Source organism: Coregonus lavaretus, assembly GCF_964263955.1.
Source record: "Coregonus lavaretus genome assembly, chromosome: 12".
NCBI lineage: Eukaryota > Metazoa > Chordata > Actinopteri > Salmoniformes > Salmonidae > Coregonus > Coregonus lavaretus.
In genome coordinates, this window is record NC_139999.1 from 22,534,255 (window position 1) to 22,561,828 (window position 27,574).

Here is a 27,574-nt window from a genome sequence, read left to right on the forward strand (position 1 = left end):
ACAAGGACACAGCGGTTGGAACCAAAAATCTCCAATTTGTACTCCAGATCAAAGGACAAAATTCCACCGGTCTAATGTCCATTGCTCGTGTTTCTTGGCCCAAGCAGGTTTCTTCTTCTTATTGGTGTCCTTTAGTAGTGTTTTTTTTGCAGCAATTTGACCATGAAGGCCTGATTCACACAGTCCCCTCTGAACAGTTGATGTTGAGATGTGTCTGTTACTTGAACTCTGTGAAGCATTTCTTTGGGCTGTAATTTCTGAGGCTGGTAACTCTAATGAACTTATCCTCTGCAGCAGAGGTAACTCTGGGTCTTCCTTTCCTGTGGCGGTCCTCATGAGATCCAGTTCCATCATAGCGCTTGATGGTTTTTGCAATTGCACTTGAAGAAACGTTCAAAGTTCTTGACATTTTCCGTGTTGACTGACCTTCATGTCTTAAAGTAATGATCGACTGTCATTTCTCTTTGCTTATTTGCGCTGTTCTTGCCATAATATGGACTTGGTCTTTTACCAAATAGGGCTATTTTCTGTATACCTCCCTACCTTGTCACAACACAACTGATTGGCTCAAACGCATTAAGAAGGAAAGAAATTCCACAAATTAACTTTTAAGAAGTCACACCTGTTAATTGAAATGCATTCCAGGTGACTCCCTCATGAAGCTGGTTGAGAGAATGCCAAGAGTGTGCAAAGCTGTCATCAAGGCAAAGGGTGGCTATTTGAAGAATCTCGAATATAAAATATTTGTTTAACACTTTTTTTGGTTACTACATGATTCCATATGTGTTATTTCATAGTTTTGATGTCTTCACTATTATTCTACAATGTAAAAATAAAAACCTTGAATGAGTAGGTGTGTCCAAACTTTTGACTGGTAGTGTATATTTAGCATATTGTTAATATATTTACTATCTTTGTATGCCATATTTTACCAACCAATTGATGGTTATAAACGCCTCTGTTGAAGCCAGCTGAATCAACTTCAGCAGCAGTGTTGTTCTGTGTGTGGTGGTGGTGGTCTTGGCTCCTCTGTTTTTCATCTCCTTGCTGCAGTTTCAACCAGAGAGAAAAATATATATCATACCAATTTTATTTTATTTTAAAGAGGCCAAGTTGTTGGTTCTTGTAAGCTGGTCTTTACCGCTTTTGAGGAAGGAAAATAATGACACACAAGTGATTTAGACCAGCTGTGCAGCCAAGCGGAGAAAGAGGAGGAAGACGTACTAGCCAGCTTTCTAGCTGGACCAGGAGTAGTCTGAGTTACGGTGGTGCTGCTGGAAAGTGTTCTTACCTAAGAAAATCTTACCTAAGAGCTAGAGTGTTCTTCAACAACCGTTAATATCTCACCTTGATGTTCTTTTACCGTGTACTGTTGATTGACCAACAACCTCTCCTATCATCCCCCTCTTATGTCCTCACCTTTTCTCTTATTTTCTCTCCTTTTCTCCCCTTCCCTCCCATCCTCTCCTCTCCCCAGATCTACATAGGGCACATAGTGAAGTACGGGGCAGCGGACGAAGATGGGCGCCTGCGTTCGGGGGATGAGCTCATCTGTGTGGACGGCACGGCAGTGATGGGCAAATCTCACCAGCTGGTGGTACAGCTGATGCAGCAGGCCGCCAAGCAGGGCCACGTCAACCTCACCGTGCGACGCAAGACCGGCTACGGAGGTAAGGGAATGCAGCAGCTATTACACATGGACACTATGTTTTACTTAGACACGCTCTTATCCAGAGTGACTTGCAATGAACACCTTCAAATAACAGCTACGTGATATGAGCATCAGGAGTGGTTTGTGTGAACTTGTCTTTCAACAGCAAGAGATGGAGAGAAATCTGTGGTAACAATGTTGTTTCATTCTATTTGAATGAGACAACGTAATTTGATACTGTCTGCCAGTAATTTTGCTAGTAATTCTGTGTTCTGTGCACAATGCTTAATGATAATAATCGAATCCTACGTAGAACATAATACGATAATCTTTCTCAGAATGATCCCATTTCAAGTATAGCACCAACAGAAGATGAGCAGCAGTCTGTCTAGTAGTACCATCAATAGCAGTCTGTGCAGTAGTACCATCAACAGCAGTCTGTCCAGTAGTACCATCAACAGCAGTATGTGCAGTAGTACCATCAACAGCAGTCTGTACAGGAGTGCCATCAACAGCAGTCTGTGCAGCACTACCATAAACAGCAGTCTGTCCAGTAGTACCATCAGCAGCAGTCTGTGAAGTAGGACCATCAGCAGCAGTCTGTGCAGTAGTACCATCAACAGCAGTCTGTGCAGTAGTACCATCAACAGAAGTCTGTGCAGTAGTACCATCAGCAGCAGTCTGTGCAGTAGTACCATCAACAGCAGTCTGTGCAGTAGTACCATCAGCAGCAGTCTGTGAAGTAGTACCATCAGCAGCAGTCTGTGCAGTAGTACCATCAACAGCAGTATGTGTAGTAGTACCATCAGCAGCATTCTGTGCAGTAGTACCATCAGCAGCAGTCTGTGCAGTAGTACCATCAACAGCAGTCTGTGCAGTAGTACCATCAGCAGCAGTCTGTGCAGTAGTACCATCAACAGCAGTATGTGCAGTAGTACCATCAACAGCAGTTTGTGCAGTAGTACCATCAACAGCAGTCTGTCCAGTAGGACCATCAGCAGCAGTCTGTGCTGTAACGTTGAGGCCATTCACTGCTCCTGGCTCCATTTGTCTTCATCAGAGCAGTGAAGGGCCTGAGGACAGGGCTGATATTTGTAGGGTCACCCCGCTGCTCTTTAACAGTCCATGGGTGTGTGGGAAAACGTTTGTCAGAGACGCTCAACGCGCCCAGCCTGGCTCTGCCCTTCAGCAGGATAAATAAAGGTCCATAAACGTGATGAAGAGGTTTTTCCAACCTTCCCCCACGCCCTCCACATGCCAGCTTGCCTACCAGCCATTGATGAGAGTACCCAGACAGAGGGCACAATGGTCTGTCAGAGGGGCGATGCTCAGTATGAAGCACTGCTTCAATGCCAGGAAATAAGATGGGAACCTTCTGTTGTGATGCAATCCGGAAGCAATATCTTTAGATGTTTTGGGGAGGAATAGATCAAAGCGTGGCAGTTAGAGCAGCATGTTCCCTGTAGACCTTCTTCCTTCTACCGGTGAGATTATGCCTGGCTGCATGGGTAGAGAGGATTGTCCATGTTGGTAATAGTTTGCTTCTTGTCAGTCTGACAGAGTTAATATATTTTCTCTCCTCTACTTACTCAGTGTCTAAAGGGGAGGGCGAGGTGCCCCCGTCCCCAGCCTCGTCCCACCACAGCAGCACCCAGGCCCCCTCCCTGACTGAGGGGAAGCGGACCCCCCAGGGTAGCCAGAACTCCCTCAACACGGTCAGCTCTGGCAGCGGCTCCGGCAGCGGCTCCACCAGTGGCATCGGCAGCGGGGGCGGCGGGGGCTCAGGGAGTGCTGTGGTCAACACGGCCCTGCAGCCCTACGACGTGGAGATCCACCGCGGGGAGAACGAGGGCTTTGGATTCGTCATCGTCTCCTCCGTGTCCCGACCCGAGTCTGGCACCACCTTCGGTAAGACCCCCATGTCATCTCTACCTTACTGTACTTAAATATAGGTAACACATAGGCATGCACTGTAGACACACACACACACACACACTCAACCTTTCTCTTAATATACAGTAGAACATATTTTTCTAACTAATCACTGTTTGACTATTGGGTACTGTCCCTCTATTTCTATGCAAATGAGTTTCTGAATAGCCCATATTTCTGGCACTTACTTGGTGAATAGCTTTCATCCTCATTATTCTGTCTTCTAGTGAGTGATGATCCTCTTCTATTTTCTTTCATTCTGTCAAGCAGAGACACTGTAACCCAGCCCAAAGAACTGTAGTTTTTATACTATCTTTCATAATTGATCACAAGTGAAAGCATGTTGCATAATAGCCTGTATAATTCAGATGTGGTCTGAAATAACAATGAATAGAATAATATCAATACTATGACTATGACAGGTTATAATAAGTAGGCAGGGAGACGGGGAGCTCTTTCTAGAGCGCCCGCTTAAATTGTGCATAATATGTATTTTTTTACTCTGTAAATGGTTAAAATAGCAAGAAATATATGTGAAAACTATAAGCCAAAATTTTAATGTTGATTTATTTTTACATATTAGATCATTTTATATTGTACTAATTCCCTGTACGTGGACAGTATGTGTTATTACATTACACAACCTCATCAAATCAAATCAAATCACATTGTATTTGTCACATACACGTGTTTAGCAGATGTTATTGCGGGTGTAGCGAAATGCTTGTGCTTCTAGCTCCGACAGTGCAGTAATATCTAACAAGTAATATCTAACAATTTCACAACATATACCCAATACACACAAATCTGGTAAGGAATGGAATTTAAGATTATATACATATATGGACAAGCAATGACAGAGCGGCATGGACCAAGATACAGTAGAATATTATAGAATAGAATACAGTATATACATATGAGATGAGTAGTGCAAGATATGTAAACATTATTAAAGTGACTGGTGTTCCATTTCTTAAAGTGGCCAGTGATTTCAATAGGCAGCAGCAGCCTCTAATGTGCTAGTGATGGCTATTTAACAGTCTGATGGCCTTGAGATAGAAGCTGTTTTTCATTCTCTCGGTCCCAGCTTTGATGCACCTGTACTGACCTTGCCTTCTGGGTGATAGCGGGGTGAACAGACAGTGGCTCGGGTGGTTGATGTCCTTGATTATCTTTTTGGCCTTCCTGTGACATCGGGTGCTGTATGTGTCTTGGAGGGCGGGTAGTTGCCCCCGGTAATGCGTTCGGCAGACCGCACCACCCTCTGGAGAGCACTGCGGTTGCGGGCAGTGCAGTTGCCGTACCAGGCGGTGATACAGCCCGACAGGATGCTCTCAATTGTGCATCCGTAAATGTTTGTGAGGGTTTTAGGTGCCAAGACAAATTTCTTCAGCCTCACTGTCTGCATGGGTGGACCATTTCAGTTTGTCAGTGAGCCAAGGAACTTGAAGCTTTCCACCTTCTCCACTGCGGTCCCGTCATGTTTTGACCACATCGAATTGAGGGTAATTGCACAACTTTTTTACCTCAGATTGGTGATGTTAGAATAAACATTAATAGTAATCACGATGACATCAAATCCATTGCTTAAAACAGATCATTATCATTCGTTTTGTACTGTTGATTTTGTCATATGCGCTGGCGGTCTTAGGACTTAGAATTCAATCATTTTCAAACTCCAATGGCAGGGAAAATTCAGGGCGCGCTCTGTATAAAAGTCGCTGGCCTCACAACTACGCCTATATTGGCCATATACCACACCTCCTCGGGCCTTATTGCTTAATTCTCAGATTCAGTGTGGCCTTTGAATAGTGTTAGTTTAAATAGTGCATACACCCCAAACGTTTGCCCCCACTCTATTGATTTCAAATTTATATCGATATGAGTGATTGACAAAATAGATTTGCGTTTATCTTTCCGTGTTGGCGACCCACTTTAAACAAAATGCAACAATCCAAAATGTAGCTTGCTGTCTTCTACAAGTTGTCCTCTAACCAGTGATGTACATACAGTTGAAGTCGGAAGTTTACATACACTTAGGTTGGAGTCATTAAAACTCGTTTTTCAACCACTCCACAGAGTTCTTGTTAACAAACTATAGTTTTGGCAAGTCGGTTAGGACATCTAGTAATTTTTTGATTTGTGATTATTTCACTTACAATTCACTGTATCATAATTCCAGTGGGTCAGAAGTTTAAATACACTAAGTTGACTGTGCCTTTAAACATCTTGGAAAATTCCAGAAAATTATGTCATGGCTTTAGAAGCTTCTGATAGGCTAATTGACATCATTTGAGTCAATTGGAGGTGTACCTGTGGATGTATTTCAAGGCCTACCTTCAAACTCAGCCCCTCTTTGCTTGACATCATGGGAAAATCAAAAGAAATCAGTCAAGACCTCAGAAAAAAAATTGTAGACCTCCACAACTCTGGTTCATCCTCGGGAGCAATTTCCAAATGCCTGAAGGTACCACGTTCATCTGTACAAACAATAGTACGCAATTATAAACACCATGGGACCACGCAGCCATCATACCGCTCAGAAAGGAGACACGTTCTGTCTCCTAGAGATGAACGTACTTTGGTGCGAAAAGTGCAAATCAATCCCAGAACAACAGCAAAGGACCTTGTGAAGATGCTGGAGGAAACAGGTACAAAAGTATCTATATCCACAGTAAAACCAGTCCTATATCGACATTACCTGAAAGGCCGCTCAGCAAGGAAGAAGCCATTGCTCCAAAAACGCCATAAAAAAGCCAGACTACAGTTTGCAACTGCACATGGGGACAAAGATCATACTTTTTGGAGAAATGTCCTCTGGTCTGATGAAACAAAAATAGTACTGTTTGGCCATAATGACCATCGTTATGTTTGGAGGAAAAAGGGGGTACTTGCAAGCCGAAGAACATCATCCCAACCGTAAAGCACGGGGGTGGCAGCATCATGCTGTGGGGGTGCTTTGCTGCAGGAGGGACTGGTGCACTTCACAAAATAGATGGCATCATGAGGAAGGACAATTATGTGGATATATTGAAGCAACATCTCAAGACATCAGTCAGGAAGCTAAAGCTTGGTCGCAAATGGGTCTTCAAAATGGACAATGACCCCAAGCATACTTCAAAAGTTGTGGCAAAATGGCTTAAGGACAACAAAGTCAAGGTATTGAAGTGGCCATCACAAAGCCCTGACCTCAATCCTATAGAAAATGTGTGGGCAGAACTGAAAAAGCGTGTGTGAGCAAGGAGGCCTAAATCCTGACTCAGTTACACCAGCTCTGTCAGGAGGAATGAGCCAAAATTCACCCAATTTATTGTGGGAAGCTTGTGGAAGGCTACCCAAAACGTTTGACCCAAGTTAAACAATTTAAAGGCAATGCTACCAAATACTAATTGAGTGTATGTAAACTTCTGACCCACTGGGAATGTGATGAAAGAAATAAAAGCTTAAATAAATAATTCTCTCTACTATTATTCTGACATTTCACATTCTTAAAATAAAGTGGTGATCCTAACTGACCTAAGACAGAGAACTTTTACTTTGATTAAATGTCAGGAAGCGTGAAAACTGAGTTTAAATGTAATTGGCTAAGTTGTACGTAAACTTCAGACTTCCCAGATTCTGTGTGATTTTTTAGTAAGGTTAGTTTGAACAGGACGTGTAACTCGACTCCCCCCTCTCATTCTATTGATTTCAACGTGATATCAATACGAGTGATTTCTCATTCCGTTTTGATGACCCCCATATAAAAAATGCAACAATAGTAATCATATTACTTGTATTCTTTTAAACGAGCACCTTATAAACTGCATTTGCACCAAAAACCCTGTTGTTTTGACAAGTTGCAATTAATCACTCATATTGATTATGGGGAAATCAGGTTGTATGTGCTGTTGAAACTAACAACTCAAAAACCACATGAAAACTGTGTATTGAAATATTGTTTACATCACTCGTTAGAGGACAATGTAGCTGGTTGTCTTCAGCATGTTGTCCTCTAACGAGTGGTTAACAATATTTCCAGTTTCATGAAAATGGGGTTGACTTGCCTATAATAAGGCACATACACTGTATTTAGCAATAACAAACAAGAAAAAACATTTCTCATCTGATATAACAATACAGTGACAAAAAAATGACCATACAAATGGCTACAATTTAGCTACTAGTCAGCTGACAGGCAAAATGTGGCTAACAGTAGTTTCTTAGCTAGCATAAAGGCTAGTGCATAAAATGCTGTACGACGACAATATGACTAAAACATTGACAACTTTGTCAGGAAACATAAGAAAACAAGTGCTGCACTCACAGTTCATGCATTCACACACAGTGAAGGATAAAACAGTTAGAATAATAATGTTAAAAAATCTGAGATTCTCTGCACAGCCACAAGTGGCAAGCTGAATTTGGGAGTTAGGTTAATTAACACTGCAAGCTCCTGCTAGCTGTGACATCATCAGACATCATCAGTCAATATAGAACTGTTGTTTCCGATCAACAAAAATGTTGTAATTAATGCTGTTATATTGTACTGGAACTAATGACTACAAACTATAATTTAATCGGTTCAATTAAGAAAAAAAGTTCCAAAAGGATTCTGATACAGGTGACACAAAATCCTATAGGACTGCAAGAATCTTATAGGATCCAATATGATTACTTTTTATTTCCAATAGGAAAAAAGTAGTCCAATAGAATTCTGATAGAGGTGACACAAAATGATTCTATTGGAAAAATCACAAATCCTATAGGATTGTTTAACTAGGGTAGGGTTGTCTGCCCTGTTGTCTGCCCTGGTGTCTGCCCTGTTGTCTGCCCTGGTGTCTGCCCTGGTGTCTGTGCTGTACAGTGGATTCTGCCTATAACTGCTACCTATAGATCTTGCTGCCACTCTCCCTACCTGACCAGTGCTCTGGGAGTCTCTCTCGGCACAGGATGCTGATCAAGCTTACGCTGCTTAACCACTATCGGCGTCCAATGATCTAGCAAAACACAGCTTTATGTACTATACACAAATGGAAAGCGTTGGCAAGTTTGTAACATTTTGTTAATCTTCCAAGCCTCATATCAAAGAGAAACACATTGGTTGTTGATCAATAGTTTAGAGAAATTATCTTTGATCTGTATGGATCCCAGTTACTCTGACAGAGATATACCAATCCATCCATCCCCTCTCTCTCAGCTTATTAGACAAACACATCCTTCTGCTGTGAAACCATCAAAACTTCTAGTTAGTACAGAACTCAATAAGTTGAGCTCCACAGATCTGTTCTAGACTAGAGTGACTGACCGCAGAGCAAAGAGACAGACTAATTATTCTTTGTTGTTAAATCAAGAAGAGTAATAGAGACTGAGATAAAGAGGGAATGATATGTGCAATAGCTCTCTGTAATAATTGAGAGTAGGGCTAACCCCAATTAGTCGACTGGTCGATTGTTCGGTCGATAGGCTGTTGGTTGACCAAGCTTTTTTTTTGTCAAGCAGTAGCAAATATATATATAAAAAAGGTATGGCACACGAGACACCTGTCTGATTCGTGTCCATCTCAGTGAACTAATCCATTGCGGAAGCTGAGACTAATCCATTGCGGCGGCCATGTGGATGACACAGTCCAAGAAGAAGGGGTGTGGCAATAATTCACAACCAATTTGTGCACATTCATTGTTTCATAACTTAATTGTGTGAATTGTTTGCCTTGATTGTTAGTGTCTATTCATTCCCCATTACATATATCACCAGTAGTAGCCTACTTCTACTGTTAATTCCTATAATTTCTAATCTACAATGTTTGTTTGGTTATGGTAATTTCTGTTAATGCATTCAATATATTATTATTCCAGTCTTTTACCATTGTCATTGTCAGAGTGGACATGTTGTTTGCAGAGCCCACACGCTATGCTACACTTGTGAGAAACAAGTGTTGGTTTATTTCAATCCATTTTCATTGTCTTTTGTTTGGAGCACTACTGTCAATGTTGAGTAAGGACTGATTATCCATAGAAGTAGGCCTATAGGCTACCTGGCCTACGTACAAATATAGGGATATAAATGTGCCCATGGTGGGGATCTGATAGTATTTCTGATTGGCTTAACGCACCACCACTAATGAGCTGTGGAGCTTCTCAAAGTAATGTTTTCTTCACCTCAAACAGCAAGCAAACAGTCTGTTTTTACATCCATTGAGAATGACAATAGTTTCTCAATGTATTAGAACCATCTTTCCAGCTCTCTCCCTTTCAATAACCACTGAGCGTGAAAGCGAAAAATGTCATGCTCTGATCCAGTGGAAACGTCATAAAATAGGTCTACCTGATGAGCTCTTATCCCTTGTGCAAAATAGCCTACAGTTGTGTCTGTCCCGAGCTCACTGGCATGGGAAACTGAGGGCCCAGACTATTTTATACAATGTTGCAAGTTTACTAGCGCGAACTTCGGGCCGGACCCAAGTTAGTTGATAATGTTTATAGTTCGTTGCAGACAGGCCATGTGTAGCCAATGTGATTTATAGGATATTTCTTTTTATCAGGATATTTTCTACCTGCAGGCTGCAATGTTTTTATTTGTTGGCTTTATGTAGGCTATTTTTACGTAGTTGGCAATAGCAATATAATAAACTTTTTAGGTTTGTATCATTTTCATTTGGATTTGGATAGAATTTTGATTAACCACATGACAATGATTTTTAATTATGAAGACGTTATTATACACTGAACAAAAATACAAACGCAACATGTAACGTGTTGGTCCCATGTTTCATGAGCTGAAAAAAAAAATCCCATATGTTCCATACGCACAAAAAGCTTATTTCTCTCAAATTTTGTGTACAAATTTTAAATCCCTATTAGTGAGCATTTCTCCTTGCCAAGATAATCCAGCCAACAGACAGGTGTGGCATATCAAGAAGCTTATTGAACAGCATGATCATTACAAAGGTGCACCTTGTGCTGGGGACAATAAAAGTCCACTCTAAAATGTGCTGTTTTGTCACAACACAATGCCACAGATGCTGAGGAGTATTTCTGTCTGCAATAAAGCCCTTTTGTGAAGGAAAAACTCATTCTGATTGGCTGGGCCTGGCTCCCAAGTGGATGGGCTTATGCCCTCCCAGGGCTACCCATGGCTGCACCCCTGCCCAGTCATGTGAAATCCATAGATTAGGGCCTAATTTATTTATTTCAGTTGACTGATTTCCTTATATGAACTGTAACTCAGTAAAATCTTAGAAATTGTAGCATGTTGCGTTTATATTTTTGTTCAGTATAAATTACATGAAACTGTTCTACGAAAATGTGCATATGGAAACCATAACTGGCATGCAGATCGGTAGAAATGTTAAGATAAACTGGCATTCCACATGAGAAAGTTTGCAGATTCCTCCTGTAGCCTATTACCGGCAACTTCAGGAGATTAATGGCAGAATCTGCAAAAGCCAGCAGGAGCGGGAGGAGGATGGTCAGGTTAAGGCTCTTCTCTTCTGGTTACTTTGATCTCTGGCTCTCTCTTGAGTCATTTGTGTCTTATAGTTGATTTTATTAAAACACAAAGGGTGTGTCTATATACGTTTTAAAACATTTGAGCAATCGATTGGTTGAAAGAACAGATGACTTTCGGTTGACCAAGATTTTTATTAGTCGGGGACAGCCCTAATTGAGAGGCAGTCTCTAGTAGGGTAGAATACTTTGTGCTGCTGAAGATTGTCTGTAGGAGAGGACCTGCGGGCACTAGCAGAGAATTTGGTTGTGATGTCTGTATGTTTGTAATCTAGGCTGCAGCTGCAGGTGTCTGTCTTATCAGTGCTGAACAATTGACATAGTTTCCTCATAATTAGGTTTCAGTTGTACAAGGATGTTAGGAGAGATTCACTAATACAAATATAAGAACTGGTCCTTTGGAGAAATGGAGCAGCATTAGTACAGGATGTTGCCAAAGAGAGATTGTCAGTGACACATTGAGTATTTAGTGTGAAGTCCTAACTCATTTGAATGCAGTACATATAGAGTATGTAACGGCATTTGTCCTTTAACATTCTCTCTCACTTGGCCAACGCTTTCCATTTCTCACAGCAAATTTCTGGGCACTTGGCTTGGTGGCTTTGGTGAATAAACCCTTAACCTTCTGTCTTCCTTTCTCTCTCTTCTCCTCATCCTATTCCTCCTCTGCCCCTTTTCTCTCTCTCTCTTTAAACAACACCCCTTACCACCAACAACGTTACATCACACACTTTCTGAATCACACAAACGCAAAAAGCTGGAAATGCATGTGTGGCCATGCCCCACAAAATAGGGCGTATTATCGAGGGGAGCCCTGCAGACCGCTGTGGGAAGCTGAAGGTGGGAGACCGTATCCTGGCCGTCAACGGCTGCTCTATCACCAACAAGTCCCACTCAGACATCGTCAACCTGATCAAGGAGGCCGGGAACACTGTCACGCTAAGGATCATTCCCGGAGACGGTGAGAGGACCTCTTCCATCTCCCATCTATAATGTCCCACTCCCATATATCATCTAGACCAGGACTGCCCAACCCTTTTCCTGGAGAGCTTCTCTCCTTAAGTTTTTGCTCCAACCCAAATCTAGCACACCTGATTCTAATAATTAGCTGATTGATAAGATGAATCAGGTTAGTTATAACTGGGGTTGGAGCAAAAACCTACAGGAGGGTAGCTCTCCAGGAACAGGGTTGGGCAGATCTAGACCTAAGACTGTAGATCTCAGCCGCTAAGATCAACCTGTGTCATAGGAATATTTGTGCATTACATCAGTTATGTAAACCTTTATTGTATTGGAATATATATACACTGAGTGTACAAAACATTGCCCTCAGAACAGCCTCAATTCATTATTTGGGGCATGGACTACAACAGGGCTGCCCAACCCTCTTCCTGGAGATCTACCGTCCTGTAGGTTTTCAGTCCAACCCTAATTTAGCATATCTGATTCAGCTAGTTAAGGTCTTGTTGAGCAGCTAATAAGTAGAATCAGGTGTGTTAAATTAGGGTTGGACTGAAACCCCACAGGACAGCAGATCTCCAGGAAGAGGGTTGGGCAGCCCTGGACTACAAGGTGTCGAAAGCATTAATTTACATTACATTTTAGTCATTTAGCAGACGCATTCCACAGGGATGCTGGCCCATGTTGATTTCAATGCTGCCCACAGTTGTGTCAAGTTAGCTGGATGTCCTTTGGGTGGTGGACCATTCTTGATACACACGGGAAACTGTTGAGCGTGAAAAACCCAGCAGTGTTGCAGTTCTTGACACACTCAAACCATGCACCTGGCACCTACTACCATACCCCGTTCAAAGGCACTTAAATCTTTTGTCTTTCCCATTCACCCTCTGAATGGCACACATACACAATCCATGTCTCAACTGTCTCATGGCTTAAAAATCCTTCTTTAACCTGTCTCCTCCACCTCATCTACACTGATTGAAGTGGATTTAATTTTTTATTTAATAATAATTTAACAAGTGACATCAATAAGGGATCATAGCTTTCAACATGGATTCACCTGGTCAGTCTGTCATGGAAAGAGCAGGTGTTCCTAATGTTTTGTACACTCAGTGTATATATTCCTTTTGCTAAAGGAATGCCTATCTCAGTACATCACCATCACATTGTTTTTTACATTTAAAGTGCTCTAGTCAGTCTGAACACCCCCACAGTATTGACAGAGTTGCTTCTCTGGGATGTGAGGGTTCTCTTCTAGTGCAGTCATGCCTTTCACCTTCTTCTGAAACATGCAAGAGTAATTCAACTGTCAGAGGCTGTCACAGTGTGTGTGTGTGTGTTGGGGCCAAGAGCTCTCGTTACACTGCACTAAAAGATCACCCTGGACTGCTGTTTCATTAAGTGAGGGACAATCAGGGAGAATGTCAGTGTAACCACTAGTCTTTGTCAACCTGCAAGTGGGAGAAATTTGAGCTATTTGTCCATGTTGTTATTTTTTTGGGCTGTTTTTATGGATGAAAGCGTTTTTTTGTAGAGCAATAGATTACACTGAGGCAAAACTCTTCTGCCAAGAAAAAACAGAGAGAGGGGGGATGTTTTATAAAAGCAGTCTGGGTTTGTGAGGGAGAGGGAGAATTTGTATGTCTGTATTTTTGGCTGTGTGTGTGTGTGTGTGTTAGAATGAGAATCCCTGTGTATTAGTGAGTTAGGTAGATTAATCCAGGGCCGGGTTGTCTCCTGCCATTAAACACAGGGCTGTTATGGAGGCAGAGGGACTTTTAATAAGGAGGCTGATTCCAACATCACTGCAGGGATACTCAGCTCTCTCTCTCTCTCTCTCTCTCTCTCTCTCTCTCTCTCTCTCTCACTCTCTCTCTCTCTCACTCTCTCTCTCTCTCTCTCTGTGTCCCTCTCTCTGTCTCTCTCTCCCCCCTTCCTCGCTCTCTCTCTCCCCATTCCTCTCTCTCCCCCCTTCCTCTTTCTCTCCCCCCCCCCCCCCCCCTCTCCTCTCTCTCTCTCTCTCTTTCTCCCCCCCCCTCTCTCTCTCTCTCTCTCTCTCTCTCTCTCTCTCTCTCTCTCTCTCTCCCTCTCCCTCTCCCTCTCCCTCTCTCTCTCTCTCTCTCTCTCTCTCTCTCTCTCTCTCTCTCTCTCTCTCTCTCTCTCTCTCTCTCTCTCTCTCTCTCTCTCTCTCTCTCTCTCTCTCTCTCTCTCTCTCTCTCTCTCTCTCTCTCTCTCTCTCTCTCTCTCTCTCTCTCTCTCTCTCTCTCTCTCTCTCTCTCTCTCTCTCTCTCTCTCTCTCTCTCTCTCTCATTATACATGATGCCAACTGTTTTACTCAGGCTTTTAGCCAGGCAGGCCTGTGGCTCTGCGCAATGTCATCAGGGAGAAAGCACACCTAATTTAGTCTGCATTGTGATGTAGTGTAAAAGCAACCAGGGAGAGATGGTGTGACCCTTGCTCAGCCCCCTAGGTAGGCAGGCAGTGCTTAATTCTTCCCCCCATGAATTCTTCATTAAGATTGTCCTTTTCCCCTTCCATTCTCACAGTGGGAGAGACTGATCAGTGATACAGTTCAGTGCATTCTGCATCCTGTGTCCGGAATGTTTCAAGAGGGACAAAAACAAACAGGCTGCAAACTGCACTGAAGTGGAAAGACTGGGAGGGAAGAAGGGATAGAGCAATGGAAAGAGGACAGTGGGAGAGAAGGAGGACAGGATGAGAGAAAGAGGACAATAGGAAAGAAGGAGGACAGGATGAGAGAAAGAGGACAGTGGGAGAGGAGGAGGACAGGATGAGAGAAAGAGGACAGTGGGAGAGAAGGAGGACAGGATGAGAGAAAGAGGACAGTGGGAGAGAAGGAGGACAGGATGAGAGAAAAAGAACAGTGGGAGAGAAGGATGACAGGATGAGAGAAAAAGAACAGTGGGAGAGAAGGATGACAGGATGAGAGAAAGAGGACAGTGGGAGAGAAGGAGGACAGGATGAGAGAAAGAGGACAGTAGGAGAGAAGGAGGACAGGATGAGAGAAAGAGGACAGTGGGAGAGGAGGAGGACAGGATGAGAGAAAGAGGACAGTGGGAGAGAAGGAGGACAGGATGAGAGAAAGAGGACAGTGGGAGAGAAGAAGGACAGGATGAGAGATGCAGAAATTGAGGGAGGAAAAGAGAGGGATGGAGTGTGTGAGGATGGAGCCTGGGCTGCAGGCAGTTGACACCGGCGTGGAGGGATGGAAAAGAGAGAAGGTCTATTTTAAGACATTGGGATTCATGGGCAGAGAGACGACTCAAACCCCGGGTCTCCCCAGCAATGACTACCCAGCAGGGTGGAAATAAACCCACTCAGCCCGGCCTCAGCTCGGCCTCCACCCTGATTGGCCGGCCCAGCGTCTCAGGGGCCGTGGTCGGAATGGAGAGTTAAGCCAATGGGATCCAAGGGGACTAGTGGGGGAGTGATGGATAGATGAGAGAGGAATTGAGCACAGCCTGTGGTGTTGTGTGTGGAATAGAGAGCGGGGCTAGGATTAGGCTAGGGGTGGTAGTTGGGCCGAGAGCAGGGGCTAGAAGTAGGCCACAGAGGTTTGTTGGAAAGAAATTAGGGGGTGGTTTGGAGTGGGGAGATGGTAGTTGTTACGTGTTTACTTAAGGCTTACATTCCAGCATAGGTAATTGATCACACAAATGATGTCATATTGAGTTAGAGTGCTGTGATTAGATGAGAGTCATGAGTGTAGCACTCCCTTTGGTCCAGGCTTCCATATGGCCCTGTTTGAGTAAATGATATATTACCAATTTAATAGTGGCTTACGAAAGGTTTTGTGAAACTACTCATTGTTAATTTTTCTCCTTTAGTCTTCTGCATGCTTCAGTCTCCAGTCCCCTGACTCCCCTGCTCTCTCTTTCTCTCCTATCAGAGTCCTCTAATGCATCACTGCTGACCAACGCTGAGAAGATCGCCACTATAACAACCACTCACACGCCCCAGCAACAGGCTGCACCTGAGCCCAGGTGAGAGGGATTCTGAGATTTAGAGTACCTAATTGCCTAAGAACATGCATCTATGAGCAATGATTTTTTACCTATATTTTGTCATCTTTCTCATTCCAGAAACAACACCAAACCAAAACAGGAGTCCTCTTTTGAGTTCAAATCCCCCCAGGCCCCTCCTCCCCCCGCCCCAACAACACAACCTACAGCCCAGGTAAGGACTTGTCCAGCGCCATCCAGCCCACCACACACCCTACAGTAATGTGTTCCCTTTAAGTGGTTGTCACACTAGGGAGATGCTTTATTCTGATACCATATTGATAAGGTCCTGAACAGAGCAGGGAGGATGTTAGTCTGTGTCCATGGCTGTGTCCTTGTAGTGTCTGTGGCTCTGTGTGCCCTCTCGGCCCACCTCAAACCGCCGATCAAATAGGTGCGACTTTCCTCAAGGTGGCATTCGTCCCCACACTGAAATATGAGCTGTCCCCAGACACACACATTATCAAGTCCAGCCACCACTCAATCACCAGTCTGACCTTGTCGTGTGTGTGTGTTTGCGTGTGTGTTTTTTTCTCAGGACGCTGCATTCTACTCAGTGGACTTGGAGAGGGACAACAAAGGTTTTGGGTTCAGCCTGCGAGGAGGTCATGAGTACAACATGGACCTTTACGTGCTGAGGCTAGCCGAGGACGGAGCGGCCGTACGCAACGGCAAGATGAGGGTATATATGACCCACAAATAGGAGTGTTTGAAATCTATAGTTGATTTATCATATTCATTATCTACTCATTGATGTGGGTATGTAATGCTGAATGCCTAATACAAAGTATGTATTATGTAAATGTGATGTCCTATATGCTCTCTTGTAGCTGTCAAGCTGTCATTTAACCTTTAATTTGATTAATTGTCTAAAAGCGTAAGAACATCTCCATACAGTGCAACATTCCCCTGGGTCCTATAGACAGAATGAAAGGGTTAATTGATTATCCTTTATTATTTGTGAATACAGTGCATTCAGAAAGTATTCACACCCCTTGACTTTTTCAACAATTTGTTACGTTACAGCCTTATTCTAAAATGGATTAAATTGTTTTGTTTTCTCATCAATCTACACACAATAACCCATAATGACAAAGAAAAAACAGGTTTTTAGAAAGGTTAGCACATTTTACATAAGTATTCAGACCCTTTACTCTTGTTGAAGCACCTTTGGCAGCGATTACAGCCTCGAGTCTTCTTGGGTATGACGCTACAAGCTTGGCACACCTGTATTTGGGGAGTTTCTCCAATTTTTCTCTGCAGATCCTCTCAAGCTCTGTCAGGTTGGATGGGGAGCGTTGCTGCACAGCTATTTTCAGGTCTCTCCAGAGATGTTCGATCTAGTTCAAGTCCGGGCTCTGGCTGGGCCACTCAAGGACATTCAGAGACTTTTCCCGAAGCCACTCCTGCGTTGTCTTGGCTGTGTGCTTAGGGATGTTGTCCTGTTGGAAGGTGAACCTTCGCCCCAGTCTGAGGTCCTGAGCGCTCTGGAGCAGGTTTTCATCAAGGATCTCTCTGTACTTTGCTCCGTTCATGTTTCCCTCAATCCTGACTAGTCTCCCAGTCCCTGCCGCTGAAAAACAATCTCACAGCATGATGCTGCCACCACCATGCTTCACCGTAGGGATGGTGCCAGGTTTCCTCCAGACGTGACGTTTGGCATTCAGGCCAAAGAGTTCAATCTTGGTTTCATCAGACCAGAGAATCTTGTTTCTCATTGTCTGAGAGTCTTTAGGTGCCTTTTGGCAAACTCCAAACGAGCTGTCGTGACTTTTACTGAGGAATAGCTTCTGTCTGGCCACTCTACCATAAAGGCCTGATTGGTGGAGTGCTGCAGAGATGGTTGTCCTTCTGGAAGGTTCTCCCATCTCCACAGAGGAACTCTGGGGCTCTGTCAGAGTGACCATCGGGTTCTTGGTCACCTCCCTGACCAAGGCCCTTCTACACCGATTGCTCAATTTGGCCGGGCAGCCAGCTCTAGGAAGAGTCTTGGTGGTTCCAGACTTCTTCCATTTAAGAATGATGGAGGCCACTGTGTTCTTGGGGACCTTCAATGCTGCAGACATTTTTTGGTACCCTTCCCCAGATCTGTGCGTTGACACAATCCTGTCTTGGAGCTCTACGGACAATTCCTTCAGCCTCATGGCTTGGTTTGCACTCTGACATGCAACTGTGGGACCTTATACAGACAGGTGTGTGCCTTTCCAAATCATGTCCAATCAATTGAATTTAACACAGGTGGACTGCAAGTTGTAGAAACATCTCAAGGATGATCAATGGAAACAGGATGCACCTGAGCTCAATTTCGACTCTCGTAGCAAAGGGTCTGAGTACTTATGTCAATGAGTTATTTATGTTTTTTATTTTTAATACATTTGCAAACCTTTCTGAAAACCTTTGTCATTATGGGGTATTGTGTGTAGATTGATTTGGAAAAATAAATAATTTAATCCATTTTAGGCTGTAACGTAACAAAATGCGGAAAAAGTCAAGGGGTCTGAATACTTTCAGAATGCACTGTATGTGAAGTAAAATTCACAAAAACCTATTCCCCTCTTGTAACATTGTGGATTTATAGAAATGTTGCCTTTACAGCAGTCAGAGCAGTTTGAACTATAATCTAACCTTCCTCCCTTCTGTCTCCTTTGTCCTGCCTTTTCCCCTCACCTCTGCCCTCTGTTCTCCTCCTCTTGTCCCTTTCCTACCTGTCCTCACCCAATCTATCTCTCTCTCTGCCTCATCCTCTTTCCTTTCTCCTCCCCTCTCCTTCTCTGTCCCTGACACACTCCCCCTTTCTCTGTGGCTTACCCAATATCTTCCACTGTCTCCCCCTCTCCCTCCTCCAATGTCTCCCCCTCTCCCTCCTCCAATGGCTCCCCCTCTCCCTCCTCCAATGTCTCCCCCTCTCCCTCCTCCAATGTCTCCCACTCTCCCTCCTCCAATGTCTCCCACTCTCCCTCCTCCAATGTCTCCCACTCTCCCTCCTCCAATGTCTCCCCCTCTCCCTCCTCTAATGTCTCCCACTCTCCCTCCTCCAATGTCTCCCCCTCTCCCTCCTCCAATGTATCCCACTCTCCCTCCTCCAATGTCTCCCACTCTCCCTCCTCCAATTTCTCCCATCTCCCCCTCTCCCTCTTCCAATATCTCCCCTGTCTCCCCCTCTCTCCCTCCATCCTCTCTCCCTCAGGTGGGAGATGAGATCCTGGAGATCAACGGCGAGAGCACCAAGGGCATGAAGCACGCCCGCGCCATTGAACTGATAAAAAATGGTGGCCGCCACGCCCGCCTGGTCCTCAAGAGGGGTGACGGCTCGGTGCCTGAATATGGTGGGTCAATCTACGAAAACATTCAATTTTCCCCCGTCTTCACCCCCTGAGCACAATGGGGGGCGGGACAGGGTGGGGTACGAGAGGACGCCTGTCTCCTGCTCTGTCCTGGGCTCTGGGCTCTGGGCCTTCCACTGATTGCGGCTGTCCACTGGGTGCGTCTGGTTCTACTCTGTGTGCTCTCTTCGGGTCTGGGTCAACTGCTGTCACCTGCTGTCACCTTTTAACCTTGTGCTGTGTGGCTTGGGGAGCAGGGCATTCTGGGATTCCCCAAGAATGAAAGTGGTCTATGGACCCATTGATAAAATAAAAACAATGAAAGAACTTTGAGGATAGGGAAGAAAATCAGAAAAGATTTAGTGTTTCTAAATGTGGATATGTTTATTGATTCTCAGAGCCCTTGCTGAATGATATTTTTAGGGTAAAAAAAATAAATAATAAAAACTTGATCTATTGCATCCCGTGCTAAACTGGGAAATACTCTCTGGTTGGATTGCATCTCCAAGCTTTGATATGGCGTAATGAACATATTTATAATATTTATTGAAGGTGAATGTAAGCTACTGAGTTTAGGACTTCAGTCGAGAAATTAGAGCATTCTAATAATTTCTACCATTGCAATGGGAAATTCACAATACTTTGTTTGACATATTCAAAAATCCATGGATTAATTCTGATCTACTGTAACTGTCATTGGAAAACTGTGATTCTGGAGACTGCACTCATTCCTGACATTTCAATTCCATTCAGCTCCACTTCTACAGACATTTTTGTAACAGAAAAATAAAACAAATGACAAGTATTTTTGTTCATGTACAGAGCCATGATCATGATCAACCCACATATTAATCTAGAAAGTATATTGCTGCATGAAGTTGTCAGTGTAAATCCAAATGTTTTTTTTTTCTTAATTTCTTGTCGATTTTCCATAATATTTATGGAATATTTCATTTTTATTGTATTGATCTGTTGATTGATTGTCACAATTCATCTTAAAGCATTCTTGATTTCTATTCATGTGATTTTTTGCGCGGAGAATATGCTATGTCTTTCCTGCACCAATATGACATCTCTGTGAGGTTGTATATTTTTTCAATTTTTTTGTACTTTTAGTTTCCACCCTTACATTTAATTTCTGTTAGCAATGTAAACTGCTTCATACGGTGTTGTGTGTGCATCTCGCTGTCTCTATGGGGTTGGGGTCTCTGCTGCTGCTCTGTGTGTGTGTGTGTGTGTGTGTGTGTGTGTGTGTGTGTGTGAGCCTTTGAGTGAGACTCTGTGAGTGTGTGCTGTGTTCCAGGACTTTCTCTGTAACTTATTTGTTTTCCCTCAAGGGTGGTGTTATTTCCTGGACTGTCTCTTTCTCTGAATGATTAAATGATCAAATAAACACCTTTTCCATTGGACAATAATGATTCTTTCTTCTGTCTATTGTTGTAGCATCTAAACCCTATGCCTTCTCTTTTTCTCTTTCTGATCTACCTTTCCTTTTGTTTGGCTGGGCTCTTTCTTCCTTCAGCGATGGTTGCTCCCCATCTCACCGCATGTATGAGATCCTCTAATGACAAGCTGGGAGATCCTAGTTCCTACCAAAATCAGACCATGGTTTGTAGCTGTCCTCTCCGTCTCTCTCTCTCTCTCTCTCGCCGATCTCTCTCTCTTGCTGTGGCCTCAAATCACCCGTGTCGTGCCTCTGCTCCATGCATAAGAATCCATTCACCCTGAATGCATTGCCAATACCGCTGCCTCTGTTGTCATGCTGACCAGTTGTAATGGATTCATACATACCACCTCTTGCATTTAACCTCTGGGAATGGCGTGTCCGCTGCAGACATGCCTTAGCTTCTGTTTGATTCATGTCACGTTAGTTTGGTGATAGTGATTGTGGGATATTGGTAAAGTTTTTGTCTCTCCCAGACATTTTCTGAACCAATCAATCCTTCCTCTTCCGCTGTTCCTCTCTTCTAATTTAGCTATTTACAATTTAGCTGTCTAGTTAGTATCTGTGGTTTGTCACTTAGTAACAGTAGCATTGGAGATTAATGTAGAAAACTAGAGCCAAGTAGAGTTACTATAACTTTTAGAAGCTGTCTTGTTACACTTTGATTACCATCCTTGTGGTTTATTCACTGATCTGGTGAGATGGTTAGAGTCAGGTAAGAACCAATGAAACTGTAGTCATTTAATTAGGATCAGTAGTCTCTTATCTCCTTGATTAGTCCCTAAAACCATTCAGTGCCCCCTCCTTTATCCATGGTGTTGAGCTGACTCCCAGCATTCTTTATAGAGTGCAATCTGTGAAAATAGTCAACAACCACAATGTTCTTCCGAAACCAAACATGCTCATTCATATACTATTTACATCATTACTCAATTCAGAAACTCATCTTAGTTTTGTTAGTTGCATTAAATATTGATATCACATCGAAGGCACCGCTAGAGCATGAGTGAGCATGAATTAGTCATGTCAAACAATCTAAATCAGCATCAACACCACGCAGCATCGTAATCAACCATTGGTCCAACCATCAGCTGTCCCCTTCAGCTCCATAAAGCCAGACTCCACCCTAGGCTCCTTACCTGGGGACAGGTTTGTTGTGGGGAACGTCTCCAGGCTTTGACTGTTCCACCAGTCCTCGTACAGTACATTGTTGCTTTTGGCTCATACATAGCAATACTAATATCTAACCATCAGCTGTGGCTGTGCATCCAAATGAAGAATTAAGCTTATTTGCTGACATTAACATTAGAATTGGCAGTATTACTAATAATGTTAGAAGCCTGGATATTGGTCACTATGGTTGATCTAGTCTGAGGTCAGGGAGTCTGTGAGAGCAATGTGTTTCATCCAGCACCCTGTGTTGTATGTCGTGTTCTATTCCAGACCCCAGCATCGACGGTGTCGGCCCATCCACAGGGGTACAAAACGCTTCGGAAGTGAGCACCCTGCCCCACAACAACACACCATCGGTCACCAACACACCAGACCCTCACAAACCATCACAGAGCAAGGACAAGAAGGGCCACCACCATTCCAAACACAGACACCGCTCCCCAGACAGGAAGAGCAAGAGCAAGGGAGGGGCGTCTGGGGAGACAGGGGCCTCCTCCAAGCAGTCCAAGAGGAAGGGCGACAAGAGCAAGAGGTCTGGCGGGGATAGCCACGGCACTCACCACCACCGGAGACACCGCTCTCCGGATAAGGGCCGGAGCCGGGCCCGCAGCGCAGAGAAAACCCTGGACAGTAGACACAGCCAAGGACACAGAGGGAGGGAAGGCCGCTCCCCTGACAGGCACCACACTCACCGCCACCGCTCTCCCTACAGGTCCCCTCAACGCAATCGGTCACCCTATGGCCACCGCTCCCCCTATGGTCACCGGTCACCCTACCGCTCCCCCCACCGCTCACACCAACCCTCCCCCACCCGCTACCACCGCACCCAGTCATCTGACCCCTACCGGCAGCCCTCCCCAGATAGACTGAGGGGCCGGGAGCCAGAGAGGCCCAACCGGGAGGTGGCACCAGTGCTGAGGAAGCCTCCTGGCCCTATGCCCAGCCCCTATCTGGAGGAGAGCGTGCTGCGGGAGCCTCCAGCCTTGGACCGGCTCAACAGGGAGGCCACGCTGCTGAGGGAGCTCAGGGAGGAGCGCCTATTTGGGGAGGACAGCCTTCTGCTGAGGGCCTCTACCCTGGAGCGTGACTACAGAGGAGATAGCCTGTTATCTGCTGCTGTCCGTGGCCAGAGAGGAGAGACCATGCCTAGGGTCCGCACCCCCGAGTCAGACAGCGCCTACAAGAGGTACAGCTCACTGCTGAGGGGCCGCTTGCCTGAGAGGGTAGAGAGAGAGGCAAGCTACGCCCCCAGACAGGAGTCCCCAGACCCCCGCTACAGAGTCCGGAGTCTGGGCCGAGACATCTCACCTGTTAGGAGCTTCAGAGAGCCGGAGGAGGAGGAGGAGGGAGCAACAGCACCCAAGCTGAAGGAGTCTTACAGCACACTCAAGTCTGACGCCAGCCGTGCTTCCAAAGCGCTCCCGGAGCCCAAGCGGAAGGCCTACAAAGACAGCCCCAAAGACCTGAGCATCTGATGGGACGTCTGCTGTAACACAACCAGCCCCCCCCCTCACCGCCCCACGGCACCATGGTTCCCTCTCACCACTCAGCTCTACACTTCACACAGCAGAACCCACCTGGACCCTGGATGAACCTAACTTATTGATTATATGACATTCCTCCGTTCCTACTAGACAGTGATTCCAAAACCTACCAACTTTTAACAGCAGAAGTACGATATCTTATTTTTGTCCTTTTTGTTTGATTTTTTTGGGGTCGTTTTTTGTTATTTGGTTAAGCATTGTACATTTATCTGAATTTTACAGAAAATGTAAAACCACAAAAAACAATGATGTGCCTAACAGTTCCATTAATGAGCGTATTTTTGTTTTGTTTTTGTTTGATATGAGACGGCCGTGTTCTCAGCCGACTGTCTGGTGACTGGTATGTATTTTTCCACTGAGCCCAAGGAGGCAGGCAGCACACAGCCCCAGTGACTGGTGCCACCAACACAGATGCTGTGCATGTCTTTACGGTTTCAATGTCTTCTCTTTTCTTTCTCTCCCCCAGTGCCACTGTTTTCTAGACATTTGACCAGACTATAGCACAAGCCTGCATTTGTTTGTATATTTTTGACTGCAGTATGTGTACATTGAGGTGATCAAAAACGAATGAAGGGAAAATAAAGTTCAACTATGATGACGATGATGATATTAAAATAATATATTAAACATATCTTCAGTGTCTCTGTTTTGGTATTTTTGTATTGTAATTGATCAGTGTGGAAATGTGAGTCTGTCTTACTATTTCATGAGATTCATAAGATGTAATATTGAAGATAGGGCCGAATGGTAGATTAATAATATAGTATAATATTTCAAACAAAGTAAAGTATGGTTTATTTGGATCTGTCTGTTTTTAAACCAGTGTGGTCCTTTTCCCTCTGTACTTCAAATAAGAGAGGAAGAAAGCTGTGTCCTCAGATGTCAAGAGGATGACAGGAGCCAGTGTATGGGGACACCAAGGTCATGTTCTCTTCCTCCCAGACCACAGCCAGACAGACTGACAGATGAGAGATGCAGACAGAGGCCAGTCAGTCAGGTGATCTGTGGAGGCCACTAAGAAGAGGTTTTCCTCTAATGAATCTATCAGCTGTCAGCTTCTGACCGGGCAGATAATAATAATAATAATAATATGCCATTTAGCAGACGCTTTTATCCAAAGCGACTTACAGTCATGCGTGCATACATTTTTGTGTATGGGTGGTCCCGGCGATCGAACCCACTACCTTGGCGTTACAAGCGCCGTGCTCTACCAGCTGAGCTACAGAGGACCACCAGATGACAATGAAATGATGTTAGACATACCAGAATAAATATCTGGTCATGGCCTGATGAATAAAGTTGTCTCATAATGAAGCCAGACAATCTGAAGATGTGCTTGGATAATGAGCCTTAAAATATTGTCTGAATTGCAAATAATCTCCGGGATATTGTCCTTTTACTTTTTTATTAACTATGCTTAATCGGGGTCTGTTTAACTATAATACATTTTAGGAACATGCCAGTTTCTTTTAAGAATAGTTTTTCTCTAAAATAAAGTGTCACTTTGATGGTTTTTAAAAATATTTTCTCTAGGTGCCATAATAGTATTCGATCCAATAATTGCACCCTCTGTCATGCCTCTCTGTCATTGTCACTATCATTACTGAGTTTTTGCCAATTTATGTGCATATTTGGATATGTAGATTTGATATAATATTCACAACCTTGTTTTGATTTGAGGATATAAAATTGCCTTCAACTGGGCCTGCTTAGCCCGAAGGCATTTGGGGATTTGGTTATGTAAATATTATGATGATGAGTGTAAAATGATTTTGTGATGAAACACCATGATCAATCACATTTTCCAGAGGCCTTCAGTTAGTCCTGTAAAATGGTTCAATAGGACACATTCACACAGGAGGGCTCTAGGTAGAATGTCCAACTGGTGAAGTTGAGTTGAGGGATGTCTCTGTGAGGACAACAGTGCTTCCTAATTTAAGTGATGTCATCATGGTGAAGCTCCTGGGACTTCTAAAGATATCCTCTCCTCATTAGTAAACCCAGGGCTTTACTGCATATTAACACCACTGATCAACGTTTATAGATTCAATTCATGTTCTTATCAAGCCAAATATAACAATCTGTCTGTGTCTGGTTTGATGTTAACACAAAGTCAACCAACCAATAAATAAATAATTACATTGATAGAACCCACAATCTCTGCAATATTAAAGCTGATCTTTAGTCAACCAACTAAGACATGGAGCTTTAGTGTTTCACATTTTTATGAAAATATAAATAAAAACTTGATAAATAGGGCCTTACTATGCATGAATGAACATGGAAATAAATGCATAATCTCAATCAATCCCACTCTATATACAAGTTTTAAAGCAGTTTTGTTTCCAAATCTATCCTTTTCTTTTTGCGTTAATGTTAAATTTGTGCAATGAACGGAATGTCAAATATTTCTCCCAGCTATTATAATAATATTTAATGACAAGTATAACATTGAGGTCAATGTGTGTTTTTGGCAGCAGTGTTCTTTAGTCAGCTGATATGTAGCTCAGTTGGTAGAGCATGGCGTTTGCAACGCCAGGGTTGTGGGTTCGATTCCCTAAAATAATGTATGCACTCACTAACTGTAAGTCGCTCTGGATAAGAGCGTCTGCTAAATTACTAAAATGTAAATGTAAATATGAACCCATACATGATGTCTACAGCACATGAGCAATTATTTCCATAGCCAGTGAAGGAGCAATTCTTTCCATAGCCAGTGAAGGAGCAATTCTTCCCATAGCCAGTGAAGGAGAAATTATTCCCATAGCCAGTGAAGGGGAATCAGGAGCTAAATAATCAGCCTGGTCTCATAGACTAATATGATATGTTACCTTTAGTATGGTTACATAAGTCAAAAACGAAAGTACGGTAGTTGGTTGAGGTAGATGGATGAGTGGGTGTATAATACAAATGTCTAGCAACCCAAAGGTTGCGAGTTCAAATGTCACCATGGACAACTTTAGCATTTTAGCTAAATAGCAACTTTTCAACTATTTACTACTTTTTAGCTGCTGTACTTTTCAACTACTTAGCATGTTAGCTAACCCTTCAACTAACCTTCACCCTTTTAGCGAACCCTTCCCATAACCTTAACCCTTTAACCTAACACCTAAACTTAATCCTAACAATAACTCTAACCCCTAGATAGGTAACGTTAGCCACCTAGCTAAAATTCGTAACATATCATACGTTTAGCAAATTCTTAACATATAATACGATTTGTAATTCATAACATATCATACTTCTGCTTCTATGGGTGATGGACTTCCACAAATTAATTAATACAGTGCCTTCGGAAAGTATGCAGACCCCTTGACTTTTTCCACATTTTGTTACGTTACAGCCTTATTCTAAAATTGATTAAATAAATGTTTTTCCTCCACAATCTACACTCAATACCCCATAATGACAAAGCAAAAACAGGTTTTTAGAAATGTTTGCAAATGTGTATAAAATTTTTAAATAAAATACCATATTTACCTAAGTATTCAGACCCTTTGCTATGAGACTCGAAATTGAGCTCATGTACAGTGAGGGAAAAAAGTATTTGATCCCCTGCTGATTTTGTACGTTTGCCCACTGACAAAGAAATGAACAGCCTATAATTTTAATGGTAGGTTTATTTGAACAGTGAGAGACAGAATAACAAAACAAAAAATCCAGAAAGACACATGTCAAAATTGTTATGAATTGATTTGCATTTTAATGAGGGAAATAAGTATTTGACCCCTCTGCAAAACATGACTTAGTACTTGGTGGCAAAACCCTTGCTGGCAATTACAGAGGTCAGACGTTTCTTGTAGTTGGCCACCAGGTTTTACACATCTCAGGAGGGATTTTGTCCCACTCCTCTTTGCAGATCTTCTCCAAGTCATTAAGGTTTCGAGGCTGACGTTTGGCAACTCGAACCTTCAGCTCCCTCCACATATTTTCTGTGGGATTAAGGTCTGGAGATTGGCTAGGAGGTTCTCACCCAAGATTTGACGGTACATGGCCCTGTCCATCGTCCCGTTGATGCAGTGAAGTTGTCCTGTCCCC

The 27,574-nt window shown here is 43.6% G+C and overlaps 1 protein-coding gene across 1 annotated transcript in view; it reads left to right on the forward strand.

Moving 5' to 3' along the window:
• The window catches only part of LOC311138366 (membrane-associated guanylate kinase, WW and PDZ domain-containing protein 1-like), a gene marked incomplete at its 5' end in the record, with an annotated part of 194,733 nt that extends 170,567 nt beyond the window's left edge, over positions 1-24,166 (forward strand). Inside the window, 8 exons of the mRNA XM_084173027.1 lie at positions 1,478-1,670; positions 3,245-3,559; positions 11,864-12,031; positions 15,941-16,034; positions 16,134-16,227; positions 16,591-16,734; positions 19,240-19,378; positions 22,263-24,166. Of these exons, the coding sequence (XP_084029153.1) occupies positions 1,478-1,670; positions 3,245-3,559; positions 11,864-12,031; positions 15,941-16,034; positions 16,134-16,227; positions 16,591-16,734; positions 19,240-19,378; positions 22,263-23,467 (2,352 nt within the window). The 3' untranslated portion in view covers positions 23,468-24,166. The remainder of the gene's footprint in view (positions 1-1,477; positions 1,671-3,244; positions 3,560-11,863; positions 12,032-15,940; positions 16,035-16,133; positions 16,228-16,590; positions 16,735-19,239; positions 19,379-22,262) is intronic.
• Positions 24,167-27,574: the final 3,408 nt, after the last annotated feature.